Genomic DNA, 23,602 nt, shown 5'->3' with positions numbered 1-23,602 from the left:
CAGGATGGTTATGGCCCTGGGGAAGAAGCTGTTCTTTAACCTGTTTGTTTTGGTTTTAATGCACCTGTAGCGCTTCACAGAGGGCAGCAGGTGGAACAGGTCAGAGCCAGGGTGGGTGCTGTCCTTGATGATGGCACTGGCTCTGTTGAGGCAGCGGGAGGTGTAGATGTCCGTCAGAGAGGGGAGAGGGCGGCCGATGATCTTCTGAGCCGTCTTGACCACTCTTTGCAGCCTCTCCCTGTCTGCTGCAGTGCAGCTGCCGTACCATACCGTAATACAGTAGGTCAGCAGGCTCTCGATGGACGAGCGGTAGAAGGTCAGCAGCAGGTCAGGCTTCAGGTTGTACTTCCCGAGGACTCTAAGGAAGAGTAGCCGCTGCTGAGCCTTCTTGATGATTGATGTGGTGTTGACTGTCCAGGAGAAGTCATTAGAGATGTGGACTCCAAGGTACCTGAAGGTGTGGACCCTGACCATGATAGCCAATTTGAGGCGATAGCATTGATTATCAGTAATTTACATTAGTTTAAACAAGAATGGCTTGAAAGTTATGTTGCAAACGTGGCACACGTTTAAAATAGAAACTTTTTTGCAAATTTAGAGAAGGACATGGGCTGTACAAGAAAACCCTCAAACCCCTGTGCTTGAGTCAAGGTTTCGTACCTGGGTGGGCTTGAACCACCATCCTCTCAGTTAACAGCCGAACGCGCTGACCGATTGCGCCACAGAGACTTACTGGTTTACATGATTAATTACTCCCCAAAAAATTATAAAATCTCATGTTACGATGTCCCGATGTCATTGTCTTTGGATTAGCGTAACTAGAAGTACACTGCTTCAGACTTCGGCGAGTCCAATATGCCTTTTGGGTGGAATGCCTGCGTCTTGCGGTTGTCACAAACAATGCTTTTGTCCCTTATGAATATTAGTTAAAATGTAATAAAAGCAACAGAATGCATTGGCCGGGAATCGGACCCGGGTATCCCGCGTGGCAGGCGAGAATTCTACCACTGAACCACCAATGCCTGTGGAGTAAAAGAAGTCTCTGAACTCGGTTAAGAGGAAGAACGTTTGAAATGCGGGCTGCGACAGACAAAACATGCTACAAAGTAGAACACATTCTACGAGCACAAGAGATTTAACAACATCCACAAAAGGTAAGAAATGCAATGCAGCTAATAACAGCAATAAGACTAGCGAGCACCATGTTTTCTATTGGCTGAAAATCAACTTGTAAGTCTTGATAAAGGTCTGCAACTTGCAGCAGTTTCCATGGTGTAGTGGTTATCACATTCGCCTCACACGCGAAAGGTCCCCTGTTCGAAACAGGGTGGAAACAAAGACTTTTTACTTTCCTTCTTACCTCTATAAATAAGCAAGGAAATAAATGCTAGCAAGGTCCTGTGTTTCATCATAAAGTAGTTTGCAACATAGCTGACCACCTCATGTACAGCCGAGCACACACGACACCAAATTTAGAGGGTTCTCATATAGGCAGACCTCAGGCTTCAACATCATGAATGCTGGGTTCCATGAAAATGTCACGCACAAACCTGTGAAATTTCTCATTCATTCAAGTCACTGTATTCTCAGGGCTTTCAATGGATTGCAACTGTACTGTTTAGATTGACTTATAAGATGTTTAACCTCTCTTTTAGCAGGAATCATAGGTGTAATTCCCAAAGAGTTAGAGAAGACAGCTGCAGTCTGAATGAGTGTTGGCCTTGCTTTCAAATTAAGAACCTGTCAAATAGACAACTGAAACCTAAATCATACACTGTAAAAATTTACTGTAAAAATACCAAAAAAAATGACAGTTATATACTGTTCTTCTTAAATGCAGTTAAGTACTGTAAATTTTGTTGCATTTTACAAAAAATATCGACCAGCAGTAAGTTACTGTAAAACTACAGTATAATTCAGTATTTTTCAGACTTGTTTCTTGGGTCCGCCCACAATTCGTCCAACCGAGCTTCATTTCACCTGGCCGCCGCAGCTAAATCCATCCTACTGCATGGTGTGTTTTTGATAACAAGGTAAGAGTCACTTGTACCTTGATGTGTCATTTTCTGTTTGAATTGCTTTATATATATATTTATAAAGTCCGAAATGACATAGCGTCACAGTCAGCATCACAGACACTATCGTTGACCACATGTACCGCCGCATGCTAGCGAGCTAAGTTTTCTTCATTGTTGTCATAGTGATCATAATGTCATAGTCATCTCAAAAAGAAGATAACTTGCAACATATGTGCTACGACTTGCAGCAATGTATTTGCGTATGTTAGACACATGCGAAGTCATAGTTGTATGCCTAATGCATGGTTTATTTGTGCTTTCCCTAAATGCACAAGAGTTTTTTCCAACTTCTCAACCTTCAAAACTCACAGCCGTCGTCATAAATATGGCAAGAGTAGGACTGATCTGTATAGCGCAGAAGGTTTACCTTGTAATATTGTCTCATGTAGCGCGAAGTGCGATGATATACGGGGCCTTCTCCTGCATTTGAAAAGTCATATTACCGAAGGTAGGACAGTTACGTGCCCCTTCAGTCAATGTGAAAAAAGATTTACAGTCAAGTCTACTTTCACATCGCACGTGTCAAGGAAGCGCTACGGCTACACTCAACCAAGTTTGACTTGCTCAATAGCAAATCCAAGTCACAATGCTTTGCTCTGATTACGTGGTACTTGAATTCAAAAAAAATGTTCACAGCACTGAAAAAAGGTTGAGAACCACTGTCCTAAGGCAGCGGTTCTCAACCTTTTTTCAGTGATGTACCCCCTGTGAACATTTTTTTTAATTCAAGTACCCCGTAATCAGAGCAAAGCATTTTTGGTTGAAAAAAAGAGATAAAGAAGTAAAATACAGCACTATGTCATCAGTTTCTGATTCATTAAATTGTATAACAAAAAAAGATATAAAAATAACTAAAAACTTGTTGAAAAATAAACAAGTGATTCAATTATAAATAAATATTTCTACACATGGAAGTAATCATCAACTTAAAGTTCCCTCTTTGGGGATTGTAATAGAGATCCATCTGGATTCATGAACTTCATTCTCAACATTTCTGCACAAAAAAAGAAATGTTTAACATCAATATTTATGGAACATGTCCACATGTCTCAGCTGCATTACTGCTCCGCTTGAACCAAGCCTCCATTGTTTTCTACATGGATAGTTGATTGGCAGTTGGTGCTGTGTGGCACCGCCAGGTAGGGTCAAACCATCATGGCATGGGGGAAACTCTGGCTTTGTGGTAATGAATAGAATAGCCTACTTGATTTGATGTTCACTTTATGAACTTACATTCATATTTTGTCCAAGTATTATTCAATAAATGTATTTATAAAGGATTTTTGAATAGTTGCTATTTTTAGAATATTTAAAAAAAATCTAACGTACCCCTTGGCATACCTTCAAGTACCCCCAGGGGTACGCGTACCCCGATTTGAGAACCACTGCCTTAGGAGACTACATGTAAACAGAGTAAAGAGAGAGCGAGTGAGGTGGCCATTCCAAATACGGTACCTTTAAAATGCTACCCATATTGGATACTGTTTAGGAACATAAAGTGCATTTCTTGACTGTACCAGTTGCTGGTGACAAAGTCACAATAAAACGTTGGATGATCAGCATGGAAGGTGATGTCATCTGCGAAGGCGTCCAACCTAGCTTCATCTCAGGGCTTGCTGCCCTTCTTGCCACCTACTATGTGTTCAACTTGGAATACCAAGAGGAAGGTGCTCGGACATTGGAATTTGTTCAAAGGTAAATCCCCTTGATACTGTTGGGATATTTTGTCCCTTTTCTCACCTCTGTTCAGGAATTTGACTTGTCATTTCCCCAAGTTTGTGCCTTAAATCAATGACTCTTCTGTTCCTTTGTGGACCGAAGCACCAGTTTGACTCTAGGATACAGAGAAGGTAGGTAATGTGCAGGTAAAGGCATGTTGACTGGGTCAAAGAAGGAAGCACCTGTTTGACCCCAGGATGCAGGAAAAGTAGGTCATTTGCAGGTAAAGATATGTTGACTGGGTGATGGCAGGAAGCACCAGCGTGACCCGAGGATGCAGAGCAAGTAGGTAATGTGCGGGTGAAGATGTGTTGAATGGGTAAAGGCAGGAAGCACCAGCGTGACCCCACTATGTAGAGAAGGTAGGTAATGTGCGGGTGAAGGTATGTTGAATGGGTGAAAGAAGGAAGCGCAGGTGTGGTCGAGGCAATGCAGACAAGGTAGGTAATGTGTATGTTGTATGGTGAAAGAAAGAAGCAGCAGTGTGACCCCAGGATGCAGGGAAGGTAGGTAATGTGCAGGTAAACATATGCTGAATGGGTAAAGGCAGGAAACACCAGCTAGACTCCAGGATACAGAGAAGGTAGGTAATGTGCAGGTAAAGATATGTCGAATGGGTAAAGGCAGGAAACACCAGCTAGACTCCAGGATACAGAGACGGTAGGTAATGTGCAGGCAAAGATATGTCGAATGGGTAAAGGCAGGAAACACCAGCTAGACTCCAGGATACAGAGACGGTAGGTAATGTGCAGGCAAAGATATGTCGAATGGGTAAAGGCAGGAAACACCAGCTAGACTTCAGGATACAGAGAAGGTAGGTAATGTGCAGGCAAAGATATGTTGAATGGGTAAAGGCAGAAAGCACCAGCGTGACCACACTGTGCAGAGAAGGTAGGTAATGTGCAGGTAAAGATATGTTGAATGGGTAAAGGCAGGAAGCACCAGTGTGACCCCAGGATGCAGAGAAGATAGGTAATGAGCAGGTAACGGAGAAGGTAGGTCATGTGCGGGTAAAGGTATGTTGAATGGGTGAAAGAAGGAAGCGCAGGTGTGGTCGAGGCAATGCAGACAAGGTAGGTAATGAGCAGGTAACGGAGAAGGTAGGTAATGTGCGGGTGAAGATATGTTGAATGGGTGGAAGAAGGAAGCGCACGTGTGGTCGAGGCAATGCAGACAAGGTAGGTAATGTGTATGTTGTATGGTGAAAGAAAGAAGCAGCAGTGTGACCCCAGGATGCAGGGAAGGTAGGTAATGTGCAGGTAAAGATATGCTGAATGGGTAAAGGCAGGAAACACCAGCTAGACTCCAGGATACAGAGAAGGTAGGTAATGTGCAGGTAAAGATATGTTGAATAGGTAAAGGCAGAAAGCACCAGCGTGACCACACTATGCAGAGAAGGTAGGTAACATGCAGGTAAAGATATGTTGAATGGGTAAAGGCAGGAAGCACCAGTGTGACCCCAGGATGCAGAGAAGATAGGTAATGAGCAGGTAACGATATGTTAAATGGGTGAAAGCAGGAACCATCAGCGTAAATACACGGTCCCGTAGATGGAGAGAAAACACATAAATAGAGAGAGGGATTGGGGAGGCTTTAGCATTGTCTTCCTCTCTCAATTTGTCTTCATGGGTTTTAGACAGAGGTGGGTAGAGTAGCCAGAAATGGTACTCAAGTAAGAGTACTGTTACTTTAGAGATTTATTACTCAAGTAAAAGTAAGGAGTAGTCACCCAAATATTTACTTGAGTAAAAGTAAAAAGTATGTTGTGAAAAAACTACTCAAGTACTGAGTAACTGATGAGTAACATACACACTCATATCATATCATATATATATATATATATATATATATATATATATATATATATATATATATATATATATACATACATACATACATATACATTGATATATACAGTATATAATTTATAAGTAGTTATTTTGCTGTTTTTGTTTACATGTTAAAGGTGTTTTAATGAATATACATGCATGTTTAACATATAGATTCCTTTCTTTCATGAAGACAAGAATATAAGTTGGTGTATTACCTGATTCTGATGACTTGCATTGATTGTAATCAGACAGTAGTGATGATAATGATCGTCCACGTTTTCAAATGGAGGAGAAGAAAAGTTCCTCCTTTCTGTCTAATACCACATGAAAGTGGTTGGTTTTTGGCATCCTATTTGTCCAGCTTCCATATTCGTTTTTATACACTTTGCAAGAAATATATTGGCGTCAAACTCCGTAGCTTGCTAGCTTGTTTGCGCTGGCTTTCGGAGACTCGCGCAGGCGCGATGGCGCGGCACTTTTATTGTGAAGACAGGAACGTCCTCATGTGCGGTCAGTCTTGAGGCTTTTGACGGTACGGTTGAAATAAAACAAGTATCTTGTTTCCCTCACACTTTTGATTGATTGATTGGAACTTTTATTAGTAGATTGCACAGTACAGTACACATTCCGTACAATTGACCACTAAATGGTAACACCCCAATAAGTTTTTCAACTTGTTTAAGTCAGGTCATGTGACCACCTGGCTCTGTTTGATTGGTCCAACGTCACCAGTGACTGCATCTGATTGGTGGAACGAAGTGAAAGGTCACCAGTAAGGCAGGCACTTTGAAGGTCTGTCTGACAGACCAAAACAAACAAAGCGTGCATTAACAGATCGATAAAAATGAGTAGCGAGTAGCGAGCTGAATGTAGATAATTAAAATAATTGGTTAATAAAAGCTTAAACTTGCAAGGCCATTTCTCCAGTCATTTTTATGCCAGCAGATTACAGGGGTTTTGATTTTGAAAAATTAAAAGTTCAACTCATGAACTTCTAGTGGCATTATACTGTAAAGCTCAGTCTAAAGTGCTTACAATTATTTGACTGTAATTAACTGTTCATGGATATTACACTAAAATAACAGTGTAATGCAGCTAAACAGATGACAGTATTATGCTGTGAAGCGTATATTTGATACAGCATAGTACTGTGATACCTTTTACAGTAATAAACTGTAGTGATAAATCACAGTATGTGTGCTGTAGAAAGGGAAGAAGCTGTTACACAACCTGGAGGTTGTGCTTCGGAGGCTGCGGAACCTCTTTCTAGAGTCCAGCAGTGAAAACAGCGGTATAGCTCGGGTGGTAGAGCGGCCGTGCCAGCAACTTGAGGGCTCCAGGTTCAATCCCCACTTCCACCATCCTAGTCACTGCCGTCGTGTCCTTGGGCAAGACAGGTGCATGTCTTCGCAGGTGGGAGGGGCCAATCCCCATAAAAGCATAGAATTGATAAAAAGCAACCAAGCATTTGTCAATCAATTTTTTATTGAAGTGGGACAGCAGCAGCACTCAACCCATGGTACCACATGGTGCCACATGGTACCACTCCGCAGCGCTGAGCCCATGGTACCGCCTGGAAAAAAGATGACTATCAGAAGGAGTGAGATGTACAAAAAAATGTGTATGTGTCAGTAGAGTTGTGTGTGTTAATCCTGCTACCTTATATGGAGTGGCTTCGTCTGGCCCTTTTGGCCGCCGGTGACTCATCACCGGGATCCTCTACGATCCCTTCACCGCCATCACGGGCCACGATCCCTTCACCGCCATCGCGGGCCACGATCCCTTCGCCAACATCGCGGGCCACGATCCCTTCGCCGCCAACATCGCGGGCCACGATCCCTTCGCCGCCATCGCGGGCCACGATCCCTTCGCCGCCATCGCGGGCCACGATCCCTTCGCCGACATCGCGGGCCACGATCCCTTCGCCGACATCGCGGGCCACGATCCCTTCACCGACATCGGGGGCCACGATCCCTTCACCGACATCGGGGGCCACGATCCCTTCACCGACATCGCGGGCCACGATCCCTTCACCGACATCGCGGGCCACGATCCCTTCACCGACATCGGGGGCCACGATCCCTTCACCGACATCGGGGGCCACGATCCCTTCACCGACATCGGGGGCCACGATCCCTTCACCGACATCGGGGGCCACGACCCCTTCACCGACATCGGGGGCCACGACCCCTTCACCGACATCGGGGGCCACGATCCCTTCACCGACATCGCGGGCCACGATCCCTTCACCGACATCGCGGGCCACGATCCCTTCACCGACATCGCGGGCGACTGTCGGCATTTTCCAAGTTGTGTTTGGTAAGACACAGAAATACAAGTTACAGTGAAGGTAAGATACAGGTTACAAATGAAACAGTTCATTGTCAGGCTACTCAAGGAGCTGATGTTGACTTTTCATACCTCTTCTCTTGAGAGCTCTGTTCTCAACTTGAAGGGCTTGGATTGTGTTCAGGGACTTCACTGCAAGAGAGGGCTTAAATTAAAAAAACAATATTATAATGTCAGATGGTACAAACCCCGTTTCCATACGAGGTGGGAAATTGTGTTAGATGTAAATATCAACGTAATACAATGATTTGCAAATCATTTTCAAGCCATATTCAGTTGAATATGCTACAAAGACAACATATTTGATGTTCAAACTGATCAACCTTTTTTTTTTTGCAAATAATCATTAACTTTAGAATTTGATGCCAGCAACACGTGACAAAGAAGTTGGGAAAGGTGGCAATAAATACTGAAAACGTTGAGGAATGCTCATCAAACACTTATTTGGAACATCCCACAGGTGTGCAGGCTAATTGGGAACAGGTGGGTGCCATGATTGGGTATAAAAGTAGATTCCTTGAAATGCTCAGTCATTCACAAACAAGGATGGGGCGAGGGTCACCACTTTGTCAACAAATGCGTGAGCAAATTGTTGAACAGTTTAAGAAAAACCTTTCTCAAGCAGCTATTGCAAGGAATTTAGGGATTTCACCATCTACGATCCGTAATATCATCAAAGGGTTCAGAGGATCTGGAGAAATCACCGCACGTAAGCAGCTAAGCCCGTGACCTTCCATCCCTCAGGCTGTACTGCATCAACAAGCGACATCAGTGTGTAAGGGATATCACCACATGGGCTCAGGAACACTTCAGAAACCCACTGTCAGTAACTACAGTTGGTCGCTACATCTGTAAGTGCAAGTTAAAACTCTCCTATGCAAGGCGAAAACCGTTTATCAACAACACCCAGAAACTCCGTCGGCTTCGCTGGGCCTGAGCTCATCTAAGATGAACTGATTAAAGTGGAAACGTGTTCTGTGGTCTGACGAGTCCACATTTCAAATTGTTTTTAAAAACTGTGGACGTCGGTCCTCCGGACCAAAGAGGAAAAGAACCATCCGGATTGTTATAGGCGCAAAGTGTAAAAGGCAGCATGTGTGATGGTATGGGGGTGTATTAGTGCCCAAGACATGGGTAACTTACACATCTGTGAAGGCGCCATTAATGCTGAAAGGTACATACAGCTTTTGGAGCAACATATGTTGCCACCCAAGCAACGTTATCATGGACGCCCCTGCTTATTTCAGCAAGACAATGCCAAGCCACGTGTTACATCAATGTGGCTTCATAGTAAAAGAGTGCGGGTACTAGACTGGCCTGCCTGTAGTCCAGACCTGTCTCCCATTGAAAATGTGTGGCGCATTATGGAGCCTAAAATAGCAGAAGGGAGACCCCCGGACTGTTGAACAACTTAAGCTGTACATCAAGCAAGAATGGGAAAGAATTCCACCTGAGAAGCTTCAAAAATGTGTCTCCTCACGTTTACTGAGTGTTGTTAAAAGGAAAGGCCATGTAACACAGTGGTGAACATGCCCTTTCCCAACTACTTTGGCATGTGTTGCAGCCATGAAATTCTAAGTTAATTATCATTTGCAAAAAAAAAAAAAAAAAGTTTATGAGTTTGAACATCAAATATGTTGTCTTTGTAGTGCATTCAACTGAATATAGGTTGAAAAGGATTTGCAAATCATTGTATTCCGTTTATATTTACATCTAACACAATTTCCCAACTCATATGGAAACGGGGTTTGTAGAATCTACCTTCCTTACATTGGTTCTGGACAAGCTCATATCGCGCCTTTCCGGCATCTTGACGGGCCTTTCCGGCATCCTGAAGGGCCTTTGCGGCAACTTGACGTTCGAGGAGTATGGCCCTTTCCTTTTCAAAGTAGTACTCCTCCAGTCGTTCCCGCTGGTCTGGCGGCAAGTTTTCCAACAATTGCTGAATGTCCTGTTCAACACACACACACACACACACACACACACACACACACACACACACACACACACACACACACACACACACACAGTATAGGCGACTTATATAAACCCTCGGTTACATTAGGCTGACCATATTGTGAAATCCCAAAAAGAGGACACATATATGCGACTAGGTGAACATTTGCCAGTGATACTCAAACTTGCTTTATAAACAGAGGTTGGTAATAACGCGCTACCAGTGCTGTACGGTGTCGTTGATGGGGAAGCAGCCGCATCGCTGCCTTCTCTCGTTATCCAGGCCCTCACACCCCCGGTTCAAAGCTCAGCTGCAGGGCGGATGTGGATGTTTTGTGAAGGGCCCGATACATCTCTAAGGTCACCGCCGCACCACCGCCCCGCCCCTTGCGTCAACCACCTTCACCTTCACCAATCAATCAAAACGGGACCGGCAGTTGGCGGCGGCGGCGTGTGACGGCAGCAGAGCGACGAGGGAGAGGCCCAGCTGGCGGCTGGCAGCAGCGGGACCACATCGCGGTGACAACGGCGAGGCTAGCGCGAGAGAGGCTAGAGCGAGGCTTGCCAGGCCAGACGGGATCCCATCAAAGATCTTGGAGAGGCCCAGCTGGCGGCTGGCAGCAGCGGGACCACATCGCGGTGACAACGGCGAGGCTAGCGCGAGAGAGGCTAGAGCGAGGCTTGCCAGGCCAGACGGGATCCCATCAAAGATCTTGGGCATTAGACGACATCTATCGGGACCGGGGACAGCCTAGGCCAAAGGCAGTGAACACCTGCGACAGCCAAGATCAACATGGGGCCAAAGAAGGTGCTCTCTCCTGATGAAGGTGAGGAGATAAGGAGATGGCTTGAATTTTGAACAGCAGAGGTATCAGCCATTAAGCAGTACCAACAGACAATTATGCAGCTGGTGGAGGAGGTCAAAATTCTACGAGTCGAGAATGACGCAAAAAATGTACAAATAGAACAAATAACGGACCGAGTGGACGAACTGGAACAGTACACAAGAATAAATGACGTTATTCTGACCGGGCTTAATATAAAGCCCCGTTCATGAATTAATTACATATTACAAAACTGTTATGTTATTTTGTTATTAAAAAGGTCAGTAAATGATTCTATATATTTGTAAACGCTTTGAAGTGGGAGAGGGATAGGATCAGGCACGTGCACACATAGGGCCCTATGGGTGCTTGAGCCCCTGCCCTTTTTTGCCTCGTCTTAAAAAGTGCCCTCTGCCTGTGTGTGCTTTTTCTCTTTTTTTCTTCTTCTTTAAACAACAGTAATAAATTCCTGTCAAGGATGTAAAAAAAACAAACAAAAAAACCAGCGGTACAAAAACTCCACGTTTTCTTGTAATACCGGGTTGTTTAAGCCTGCCACTTCCGCCAGAAAGAGAGAGAGAGGGCGAGTGAGTGAGTAAGTAAGAGGAGAGAGAGCCAACTGCGCCCGTGAGGAGACGTGACAGTGGAGCAACTTGAACCTGTGAGTTATGGTCTAGTCGCCGTCCACTTATTCAGCATCTAATATGGGTCATATTTCAGAAACACGCTGTATTATTCTAGTATTCAGTGTGCCAGCTTCTGTTTTTGCCGGACGTCGGAGCACGGCGCATCAATGGGCGAGGGCGGACCTACGTCACTTCCGCCCTCCAATCCCCTAGCAACGCGGTCGCCATATTGAATTCGTTGAAAACAAACCAGCTCACAGCGAACACAGCATTGACAGAAAAGGCATTTAACGAGGTTTCACGGCATTTTAAACTGTTCTAAATGGCGTATGATTATGTAAATAGTCTTTCCAGTGAGGCTAGGTTAAGATACCAGTTAAAATGTTCTGTAGTTGGATTAAACGACTGCCCTTACCGCCTTCCAGCAGATGCGTGGACTGATAATCCTACACAATGGCCGGACATGGAATTTGGAAATCTTGATGTCTAAAAGTTAAAGTTAAAGTTAAAGTACCAATGATTGTCACACACACACTAGGTGTGGCGAGATTATTCTCTGCATTTGACCCATCACCCTTGATCACCCCCTGGGAGGTGAGGGGAGCAGTGGGCAGCAGCGGTGGCCGCGCCCGGGAATCATTTTGGTGATTTAACCCCCAATTCCAACCCTTGATGCTGAGTGCCAAGCAGGGAGGTAATGGGTCCCATTTTTATAGTCTTTGGTATGACTCGGCCGGGGTTTGAACTCACAACCTACCGATCTCAGGGCGGACACTCTAACCACTAGGCCACTGAGTCACAAGCGCACCAGGTCGGTTGTTCGCTTCGGTTGTTATATAACGAATAAATCACATAAAAATGGTTAAATCACCCAAGGTATGTTGATAAATGATAATAAGGATGACACGGTGGCTACCAGTATCTGTACATTGATTATATCTGTAGAGAGCTCATTCAAATTCAGTTCAGTATTATGATTTATTATTTGCTGAATGACTGGAAATAGCCTTTATAGCGTATGTTATTGTTGTGCAACAACAACAACTTCAGCTGTCCAACGTTATTCAGTAAAAATTCAACGGGTTCAACATTAGCATGGACCAAGTTGTGGTTAAGAAGGTGGATTTTTGTTCCTTATATTTACCAGAAACGAAGTGATCCGAACACACGACCCGGGATTTTGGGGGACTCCAGTGAGAACCGTCCTGGTTTTCCCGGTGTAAAGCTGCGAGCCATTTGTCTCGTCTCTGTGGGCTTTTAGCACGCTTTGGCAGAACAAAATACCACCTTTGTTTTCCCTGTTTCCAGTTGTGGTTTGCACAACCAAAAACAACACAGTTTTTGGGCATTTTGGAGGCAGAATGACGGGTTTAATCAGCGCAGGTCGACAGGTTAAAGAGTAATGGCGACGGTTTGTTTTCAACGCCAGTCAGGTTGCTATGGCTCGAAGAACCCGTATGTAGCTCAGTTGCCCGGATGTCGGCCCTGCCCCATTGAGCACCGCACATCAAGTCCGCACAGAGCAGAGCGGATCGTGCGGGACAGGAAGTAGTGTACAAAATACAAAATAAAACACCGGGTTAATTTTCAAAATAAAATGCACTGTGTCTAATAATAAACCAGTGTTTTGTTGCTTTTCATGTCTTCCAAGACTATGATAATGTGAATTAACTCATTATAACAATAATTTGTTGACACAAAAGAAATGGCAATCACTTTTACAAGTAGTTAGCTTCCTATTAGCAATTTTAATTTTACATTAATTTCCATATTGTGTAAAGGACCAAAAAAAAATGTCCTGCCCTTTTCTGACTTTGAGCCCCTGCCCCTCTTTAATCATGTGCACGTCCCTGGATAGGATTACCGTACATACGCTTTGCTTCTTCCTACTGTAAAATGAAATGATTTGAAATTGTGTGATGTATTATGATGTAATTAGTCCTGACAATATAGCACAAAAACAGACGTAAATACCACTGCATTCCATTTCTATTGTATTATAATTATCACTAATAAAGAATTATTGTTGAATTTTGTGTTTGAGTGTTAGTCCTGACAATATAGCACAAAAACAGACGTAAAAACCACTGCATTCCATTTCTATTGTATTATAATTATCACTAATAAAGAATTATTGTTGAATTTTCTGTTTGAGTGTTAGTCCTGACAATATAGAGCAAAAACAGACGAAAATAGCATGTTCCTAAACAGTTCCCTAAACGTTCTTGCCAAACGTTCTTGGCTAACGTTCTGCTAACCAAGCAAGAACTCCACAACCTAACGTTCTTTGAACGTTACAAACTAACGTTCCCATAACAATGCCCTACGTTCTCCTAACGTTCTCATAACGTTCGCGTTCACTTATGAGAACTTAAGTGTGTTGTTCGAAAGAAAGAAAGAGAGAATTGCAAAGTACCTGCGGGTGTTCTATTCTCAAGACAAAATGGACGTTCTCCTAACGTTCGCGTGTTACCTACACACTTAAGTGTGTTGTTCGAAAGAAAGAAAGAGAGAATTGCAAAGTACCTGCGGGTGTTCTATTCTCAAGACAAAATGGACGTTCTCCTAACGTTCGCGTGTTACCTACACACTTAAGTGTGTTGTTCGAAAGAAAGAAAGAGAGAATTGCAAATTAAGTACCTGCGGGTGTTCCATTCTCAAAGACAAAATGTGGATTTTCCAAAAAAGCGTCTGGTCTGCTGCGTGGCGCCGGCAAGTGTGTGTATGACATGAAAGACACTTAAAGGATGCAAGAATTCAGTGCGCTACTGATGTTACGTGACACGTGACAAGAGGGCCCCTCCTCCCCCCCCGCACGGTGCTCACGTGACCCGCTGCAGCCAATCACGCTCTATAAAATCTAGCATTCCAAGATGGCTGCCAGGCCTGGATGAAGCCGGTATGTTTTAAAGTTGTCGTTTGCTTGCATATTGTAAAAACAACCGTCCAACATTTTACAACTAATTGTAAACTTGTAGGTGCCGAACATCAGGGACGTGTTGCGACGAGAGAGTGTGTCGATGATAAGATATTAAGCCGAGTTGGTAAGTGAATCTGTTTGCTAATAGTAGCGACTAGCCGTACCCATGTATTTCCTATAGGCGATTAGCATCGGCTTTGAATCCCGTTGCCTCCAATGTTTCTGATCTGATTGAATTTATATTTATGTCGAGTCTTTATTTTGGGTTTTTTTTTAGTTTATTATTCTTCGGTCAATGGTCAACAAAATAAACAAACAGTTGCACATTCATAGATTGAAAATGAAAATGAAAATGTTGCAGACCGAAAGGGTTTAGGCTGAAGTTGAACACTTATAGCGCCTAACCCTATAAACAATGTCAAGTACAAGATGAACTTCCGAAAATGATGAAATGTCCTTTGTACAACATATTATAAATACACATTATACACAACATGAACACTGTTCAATTATATACACAGTAAAGGCATGTAAAATATCCTTATACGCGTGTTAAACCTTTGTACCAATTTATATACTATATACAAACAATTATACTTCCATTATTATTTATATCCCACATTTAGTATTTTAATTAACATTGATCATAGTATTAACTACTGTGTTGATTCAAGAGTGATATATTTTTCCAAGACATTGGTCTTAAAGTGTTTTTTTAAATGTGTGAATGGACCTGGAACATTTGAAGGAATCATCCAAGCTGTTCCACAGTTGAACCCCCCTGACAGAAACACATCTACTTTTTAAGATCCTTCTTATCTTAGCTTTCTGGAAGACAGCTGAACCTCTGAGGTCATAGGTATTCTCTCTGGGTTTGAACCTCTCCTGTAGACACCCAGGCAGCATGTGGTTATGAGCTTTGTACGTCACAATAGCAGTGTTGAGGTCAACAAGATCATGCAGTTTTAAGGTTTTTAATTTAATAAACAGAGCATTGGTATGGTCATGATAATCTGCATAATTTACAATTCTAATGGCTTTCTTTTGAAGTAAGAATATAGAGTTGATGTTTGTTTTGTAATTGTTACCCCAGATTTCAACACAATAATTAAGATAAGGGAGTACGAAAGAATTATATAACATAATAAGAGCCTTTTGATTTACGGAGTTTTTGATTTTATGTAACATAGCAATATTTTTTGCCATCTTTGTCTTAAGTATATTTATGTACAGTTTCCAATTTAATTTATCATCTATATAGATTCCCAAAAATTTTGTTGAATACACCCTTTCTATCTCCATATCATCAATTCTTATATGACACTGTATGTTATTTTTCCTATTTCCAAAAATTATATATTTTGTTTTATTTAGGTTGATTGACAGTTTATTGGCATCAAACCATTGCTTTAGTATATGGAGTTCGCTCTCTACAGTCTCTAAGAGTTGGCCAAGGTCTTGCCCAGAACAGTACAGACTTGTATCGTCAGCAAAGAGAATACAATTGAGTTTTTTAAAGATTTTGCAGATATCATTAATATACAATAAAAACAATTTTGGTCCCAGTACAGAACCTTGGGGCACTCCATGTGTTATAATCTTTTTATCTGAATCTACATTGTTCATATGCACATACTGTTCTCTACCACCAAGATAACTTTTCAACCAATCATGAGCAAGACCTCTAAAACCGTACCTCTGCATTTTGTTTCAAAGTAATGTGTGATGGATGGTGTCAAAGGCCTTGCTCAGGTCAATAAAAACGCCAACAACAACCTCCCTCTTATCAATAGCAGTGGTTACCTCCTCAACTAGTTCCATCACTGCCATGGAAGTGGACCTGTTTGCTCGAAAACCGTATTGGTGTTCACTTAGCAAGTGATGCTTGTCAATAAAACTGTCTAATCTTGACACAAATAATTTTTCAAGGACTTTTGAAAATTGTGAGAGTAGAGAAATAGGCCTATAGTTGGTGAACTGATGCTTATCTCCACTTTTGAAGATGGGAATAACTTTTGCCGTTTTCATTTTCTTTGGGAAAACTCCTTTTATAAAAGAAATATTACATATATAAGTGAAGGGAACAGCTATAAAATCAACAATTTCTTTGATCAGAGAAAAGTCCAAGTCAGAGCAGTCTGTTGACTTCTTGTTTTTATGACAATTTACAATTTCTGTGATTTCACTTTCATAAACGGGGGGAATAAAAAACGATTCTAAGTTCCTTTGAATGGTTTGTTCATTAAATTTGACAGTTTTCAGGTTGTGCAATTTCATTTGCTAAATTAGGTCCAACATTCACAAAGAAGGTGTTAAAAGCATCCGTTATTTCCTTAGGGTCATTTATAGTTTGATTATTTTCTATGAAATAGCTTGGATGTTCATTATTTGTCATGTTTTTTTTAATGATACCATTTAAAACTTTCCACGTACCCTGGATGCTATTTTTATGTTGTTCTAATAGGTTACAGTAATATGTTCTTTTGCTGTGCTTTATTATTTGTGTTAACTTATTTTTGTACGTTTTATATTTGTGTTCAGTTTCTTTGGTTCTGTGCTTTAAATGTCTTCTGTAAAGATCATTTTTCTTTTTGCAGGACTTCAATAACCCTTTTGTGATCCACGGTTTGTCCTTGACAGTGCTGTCCTTAATGACATGTTTTTTCATTGGACAGTGCTTATATCATACAGTGTTATGAAAATGTTTCATATGCCTCATTCGGGTCTGTGGAGGTATAAACCTCCCCCCAGTCTTGAGCACATAACTCAGACTTGAATGCTGCCATAGTTTCTGGTGTTTGGTGTCTAACAAATCTATATTGAACTGCTTTTTTGGCCCCTCTCTCATCAAAGAAATGGTGTAAAATGCTGAATACAGGTAGATGATCACTTACGTCATTGAGTAGTAGTCCTGCTGTTATTTGATTGGTGAAAATGTTATCTATCAGTGTGGCAAAGTCTACTGTTATTCTAGTTGGTTTTGTGATAAGGGGAAAGAAATGATTGCTGTACAGTCCTGTTATAAAATGGGTTGTTTTGGTACTGTCCATGGGGTTCAGAAGATTAATATTAAAATCACCGCACACAATATGGATCTTGTTTGATTTACTAAACAAATAATCCAATTTTTGATTGAATGTATCTAGACATGATCCAGGTGTTCTATAAACACAACTGACATTTATTTTTTTTGATTTTTCTACTTCAATTTCTACAGTTATACATTCAAAAACTCCAGCTATAGCAGTTGATTTGCTGTCAATCTTCCAACATTTTAAATCTTGATTTACAAAAAGTGCTACTCCTCCTCCCCTTTTTCCAACTCTGTTTGTGGTGAATAATTCATAACCATCCAATCTTATTTCACAACACTTATTCTCATCAAGCCAAGTCTCTGAGACTGCAACAATACTACATTTATTGAACTGGCTCAGATATTCTCTAATATTGTCAACATTTTTATACAAGCTTCGGCTATTAAAATGTATTACAGTAAACGATTTGTCCACATTCACACATTTAAATTGTTCGTCTGTGTAGTACTCACAGTTTCTGGTAATATTATTGTAAAGATTACACTGCCAAACTCATTTGAATTGCAGTTGTAATTGATATTGTCGTAGAAGTCTAGTTGGATGTGATTATAATTATTATACAGTTCACTACTATGATTATTATCAGTATTTCTACATTCTAATTCCTTATCACCAACATTGGTAAAGATATTTTTTAATTCACTCCCCATTATATTTTAGTATATATTTACATCTTTTTCTTTGTACAGATAACACATTTGTATCCACCTCCACTGAAACACGCACACAACTGACAATACTTTTACTCTATTATGAGCGTCCCAAAACAGTCCAAATGAAAACAAGTTTGTATTTGGTATTAAGTTAGTGTTTATACGTGGTGTTGAGTATATGTCTTTATGATCCAAGGTAAGAAAAAGTAAAAAACAACAAAAATAGTCTGAGCATTCCAAAAATAAGCTCATCAAAAATCTCACTGTAGCTGTCCTCATCAAAAAAGGAACGATCAAAAAATGAGCTCGACGAGAGTGCAATTGTGATTGTCCAAAAAATGGAACAATCGACATTATCTGAATTGTTCGAGGTCTTCAAGTTCTCTTACCAGTATCACTTTAGCTTTTTCCGGCGTAGATCCATTCAGCTGAATGAAAACCTTGCAGTTTCTTGTCCATGTGGCTCCAATCTTGTTGTTTTTCCTGAGGATCCGTGCTTCCCGTGCTATATCCCATATTTTCTTGGTCGGATGCTCGTTGATATACACCGCTGATCCCTTTAACTTTCTTCCTTGTCTCAGTAGTTCCGTTTTGTGTCTCCGGTTTACAAAGCGCACAAGGACTGCAGGCTTTGCTCTGTCTCTGCGTGGCAGTGTATGACACGCTGAGATATTGTTTGCATCCACGTGTATGTCTTTTCCTTTCAAAAAGTGCAAGACTTGGTCCTCCAGAGTTTGCAGATCGTCTGTCTCCGCGTCCTCTCCAACATTCCTGCCCGCCGTAGCAGCTCGGGCATATGAGCGCGGTCTGATGTTTAGTCCCGTGATGATGACATCTTCCATCCTTGTGTACTGCTCCAAGTTTTCAACTCTCCTTTCAAGATCAGTTATTGTCTTGTCTTTTTGTCGGATTGTTTCTTTGAGTTTCCTCACTTCATCTACAAGCTCCGTTAGCTTGCTTAGCTGTTGGGAGACGCTAGCCAGGTCCCCTGACATGAAGTTTAGCGACTTGCGTATTTCCTCTATGTCATTCTCCATCTGTGCGCTCTTCTTTGGAGGAGGCATGACAAAAATTACGTCGATGCTTCCCACGCCTTTTCTTTGTATTTTGACAGTGGATTTGATAATAATTACTAAATGTTGTCGCAACTTACGGGAGCGCCGCCATCTTTTTACAACTACTTCCTGTTCCTGCTTCAACTTACATATGGTATCTGAGTATTGTGGCGTTTTAAGGCCATTTGCACTTTTTATGCTGTGGTAAAGACAATGAATGAACACTGCAGCTGTTCTTTGGTTAGAGCCGTCGTAGTGACGTCACTGTTACTGTTCAGATGCTACTCCCGTCATAGTGACAACACTGTGTACTGTCGTGTTTATTTTATACATGCATGTGATTGTTAATGTTAGCAGTATTATTTATTGAAGGTCCAACGATAGATGACTTAATGTTGATGTTATGTGCGCACATTGATACTTACGCAGGCCAGGTCCCTAAGTCTTGGATGGCGAGCTGTAGATAGGCCTCGAGCCTGAGGCCAAGGATCTCCACCTGCTCCGGTCGGGCCGGTAGGCGGCTTATAGCCGAACCCCTTGCCTCGCACCTCATTGCTCTGCGGCCCTCAGTCAGCCGTCAGCCCCGTCGAAGGCAGCCCCAGGCGGACATACACAAGCACGAAGAAGCACCACTGACAGGTAACGTCCGAATTCTAAATCAGTCCAAAAATGTCCCACAACAACGTCCGTGTTGTACGACTAAAACATTAGCATTGGCTATTTTTTATTGATTTTTGTCATGTAAGGTTATTGTCCAAATTAATGTTCCAAGGTACCCACTTAAACGTTGCCTTAAATGTTATGTGTTTACTATACATAATACACGGGAAAAGCGTGTAAACCAGCAGACGGATGTAATGACCAGCGTTAGCTTGTTAAGACTGAAATAGATTGGTGAATTTTGGATTGTTGTCTCTTTTTTTTCCGCCCGCTTCTGTACTTTTAGAGCTTGCCTGCTTATTCGGCTAAAGTGTGCGTCGTTTCGGTCAAATTTCGGTTCAAATATGTGTATTTTTTAACAAAGTCCTGTCCAAATAGTAGCTGTCCCGATAATGTAAACAACGAAACACCGGCTGTGTTTGTGTTGCTGCAGCCGGCCGCAATACACCGCTTCCCACCTACAGCTTTCTTCTTTGCTGTCTCCATTGTTCATTGAACAAATCGCAAAAGATTCACCAACACAGATGTCCAGAACACTGTGGAATTTTGCCATGAAAACAGACGACTTAATAGCTGGCCACCATGCTGTCCCAAAATGTCCTCTACAATCCGTGACGTCACGCGCAGGCGTCATCATACCGAAACGTTTTCAGCAGGATATTTCGGCGTGAAACTTAAAATTGCACTTTAGTAAGCTAACCCGGCCGTATCATTGATATATAAACTATCAGACTGCGTGGTCGGTAGTAGTGGCTTTCAGTAGGCCTTCAATGATCACATGAAAACCACTGATTTTGTTTAGCTTGAGTTTCTCTCCACTAATTGTAAAACCTAGCAGAATAACAAAGGACAGCTTAGCACTGATTGACAATATTTTTATAAATGTATTTGATGGGAATAGAAAAAGTGGACTCTTAGTGACTGATGGGAGTGATCTCTCCCTTAGAGATAGGGTGAGAAGCTCTGCCATCCGGGGGGAGCTCAAAGTAAAGCCGCTGCTCCTCCACATGGAGAGGAGCCAGATGAGGTGGTTCGGGCATCTGGTCAGGATGCCACCCGATCGCCTCCCTAGGGAGGTGTTTAGGGCACGTCCGACCGGTAGGAGGCCGCGGGGAAGACCCAGGACACGTTGGGAAGACGATGTCTCCCGGCTGGCCTGGGAACGCCTCGGGGTCCCACAGGAAGAGGGAAGTCTGGGCTTCCCTGCTTAGGCTGCTGCCCCCGCGACCCGACCTCGGATAAGCGGAAGAAGATGATGGATGGATGGATGAATGATGAGAAAAAGTTCAAACGTGTATCTGACATTAAAAATGCAATGTTTCTTGGTGGAGTTTGTCAAAGTGATGTGTTAGAAGTGGTCATCTGTCGATGGTAACAACGTGGATATGTCACTTGTTAAAGTGGTGGAGGATTGTGTCCTGAAGCCGTTTACTCACATATGTAATAAATCTTTATCATCTGGAACTTTTCCTGACAAAATGAAAATTGCTAAAGTTATTCCGATTTATAAAAATGGTGATAAACATATGGTCTCAAATTATAGACACGGGCCTCTACTACCTCAGTTTGCAAAAATTCTTGAGAAATGATTTGTAAATAGACTTGATAAGTTGATTGACAAACATGAGCTACTGAATGATCATCAGTATGGCTTCAGGAGTAATCCATCTACATCCCTAGCGGTGATGGACTTTGTAGAAAACGTAGCCACAGCAATAGAAAAAAAGCAACACACCGTTGGAGTAGTTATTGACTTATGTAAAGCTTCTGACACATTCCTTACTTCTGCAAAAATGGGAAAACTATGGCATAAGAGGTGTTTCACAACAGGGGTAAAGTAGTTATTTAAGTAATAGATCTCAATATGTGGAAATGACTAAGACTAAATCACAGCCAAGAAGAGTAACTTGTGGGGTTCCACAAGGCTGGGTATTGGGACCTAAGTTATTTGTACTATATTTAAATGATATTTGTTCAGTGTCTAATAAATGGAAATGTATTATGTTTGCAGATGATACAAATGGATATTGTTCAGGAGAAGACTTGAAGGAAGTGTTGAGGTTGAGTTGATTCAGCTAAAAAAATGGTTTGATATTAATAAGTTATCATTAAATGATAAGAAAAGTAAATGTATGGTGTTTAGTGGTGCAAGGGCAAATTGTGAAGCACAATTCAAATTAAATCTAGTGCAAATCGATGGAGTACATGAAACTAAATTCTTGGGAATAATAATTGATCATGAATTATGTTGGAAACCGCATATTGAATATATAAAGGGGAAAATATCCAAATCCATTGCTATTCTTTAGAAAGTAAAACGCATGCTGAATAAGAAATGTCTGCATATGTTATATTATTCTTTTATTTTTCCACATTTAACATATTGTGTTGAAGTTTGGGGGAATGTTTATAGAACAAACGTAGACCCAATAATTCAACTTCAAAAAAGGGTCATTAGAATAATACTATGAACATAGCAATCCATTATTTATAAGTTCTAATGTGTTAAAATGTTTGGATATTGTGTTTTTAAAAACAATGGAAATGATGTTTGGAGTAAAGAACAACAGCCTTCCAGCTTGTATTCTTATGTTATTTCAATTAGGAGGAGAAAACTATAATGTACGTGGGATATTGATTTTTGAAATAGGTAAAGCAAGAACAAATATAAAGTACAAATGTATTTCAGTTTTAGGAGTTAAATGGTGGTGATGAGCTGAAGACATGTACTTCTTTGTTAAGGTTTAAGAAAACATTGAAAGGCGAAATAATTGAAAATGATCAAATATAGTAACAATTACTTTGATTTTTTTTCTTCTAACGTTGATGTTCCAGGCAATCTTATTTTCAGTAAAGGTATAGGACAGGCAAATATAAGCCTTGGCTTCAGCCTACTCCTTTTTCGGTCATGCTTTCTCTTTTTTCTTTTCTTTTGTGTGTAAATCTGTATGATTGTATATATGTATTATCTGTACTCTTTTAAACTGGTCACACAAAATGATTAAAGGTTGATGGTTGATTACATGACCGAAATAAACTTATTTCATTCATTCATTCATTGAACACTGTCCCTCAACTTGAAAAGTCGAAGTTAACGGGCGTGCGTACATGTTTTAATACATTGTAGGAAATATAATAGAGAAAGGGAAATACTGGAAAGTAAGTTAGCGAAAGAAAATATAAGGTTAGCAGTGGAAGATATATTAGGATTGAATTCAGAACATATAGGATATAGAGCAATATACACATATTTTAAAAACACTGGGTTCAATAAAAGAATATTTCATTTTTATTTATCTCCTTCATTGATGTGCATCCTCGATCAACAGACAATCACACCTCAACCATTCAACTACACATCTACACAGCAATGCCTGAGAAGGAGTAGGATGAAGACTAATCTTATTGCCCCTTTCAACATAGCACGCAGTCTTACCTAATAGATATCATATCAACCAACAATTACATCCAAATATAATGAAAACAAACACAAAAAACCCACACAAAAAACCCACAACAAGTGCAAAACTTCATGAAGTACAAAAAAAGTAATATACACCTCACGGGATGATACAAAACCAGGCAAAAAATTAAAATAAGTAAAATCATAAATATAAAGCAACATGCAAACACTTATGGCTGTCCGTATGATATTATTGTTCTGTCTTTATACATTTTTTCAATTGGAATATATTTTACAGTCTTTCATCTCATTTAAGGCTGCAGCTAACGATTATTTTTCTATTATTTTTTCGATGAATCGGTTAATCTATAGATTATTTTTTTCGATGAATCTATAGATTATTTTTCCTTTTACCGATTTTTTTTATTTTTT

The 23,602-nt window shown here is 41.2% G+C and overlaps 1 protein-coding gene and 1 non-coding gene across 4 annotated transcripts in view; one reads left to right on the top strand and one right to left on the bottom strand.

Annotated features, from left to right (window-relative positions):
* The first annotated feature begins 1,263 nt into the window (after positions 1–1,263).
* Positions 1,264–1,336, top strand: trnav-cac (transfer RNA valine (anticodon CAC)). Its single transcript has one exon. It is a non-coding gene; the product is annotated as a tRNA-Val (tRNA).
* A 5,555-nt stretch (positions 1,337–6,891) lies between these two features.
* Positions 6,892–23,602, bottom strand: part of LOC133613936 (uncharacterized) — a 35,365-nt gene continuing 18,654 nt past the window's right edge. Inside the window, exons 3-7 of one of the 3 annotated variants that reach the window (XM_072914388.1) lie at positions 9,749–9,929; positions 8,051–8,110; positions 7,425–7,921; positions 7,289–7,370; positions 6,892–7,202 (exon numbers count right to left, since the gene is read on the bottom strand). In XM_072914388.1, coding sequence (XP_072770489.1) covers positions 7,290–7,370; positions 7,425–7,921; positions 8,051–8,110; positions 9,749–9,929 — 819 coding nt within the window. In that variant the 3' untranslated portion in view covers positions 6,892–7,202; position 7,289. Of the gene's footprint in view, positions 7,218–7,288; positions 7,922–8,050; positions 8,111–9,748; positions 9,930–23,602 lie in introns of all 3 variants that reach the window. The other 2 variants (XM_061971869.2, XM_061971868.2) reach the window with 2 other exon arrangements.

The sequence above is a fragment of the Nerophis lumbriciformis genome, linkage group LG13, assembly GCF_033978685.3.
Source record: "Nerophis lumbriciformis linkage group LG13, RoL_Nlum_v2.1, whole genome shotgun sequence".
Classification (NCBI taxonomy): domain Eukaryota; kingdom Metazoa; phylum Chordata; class Actinopteri; order Syngnathiformes; family Syngnathidae; genus Nerophis; species Nerophis lumbriciformis.
The sequence above is the reverse complement of the archived record's forward strand: the minus strand, read 5'-3'. Positions and strand labels throughout refer to the sequence as shown.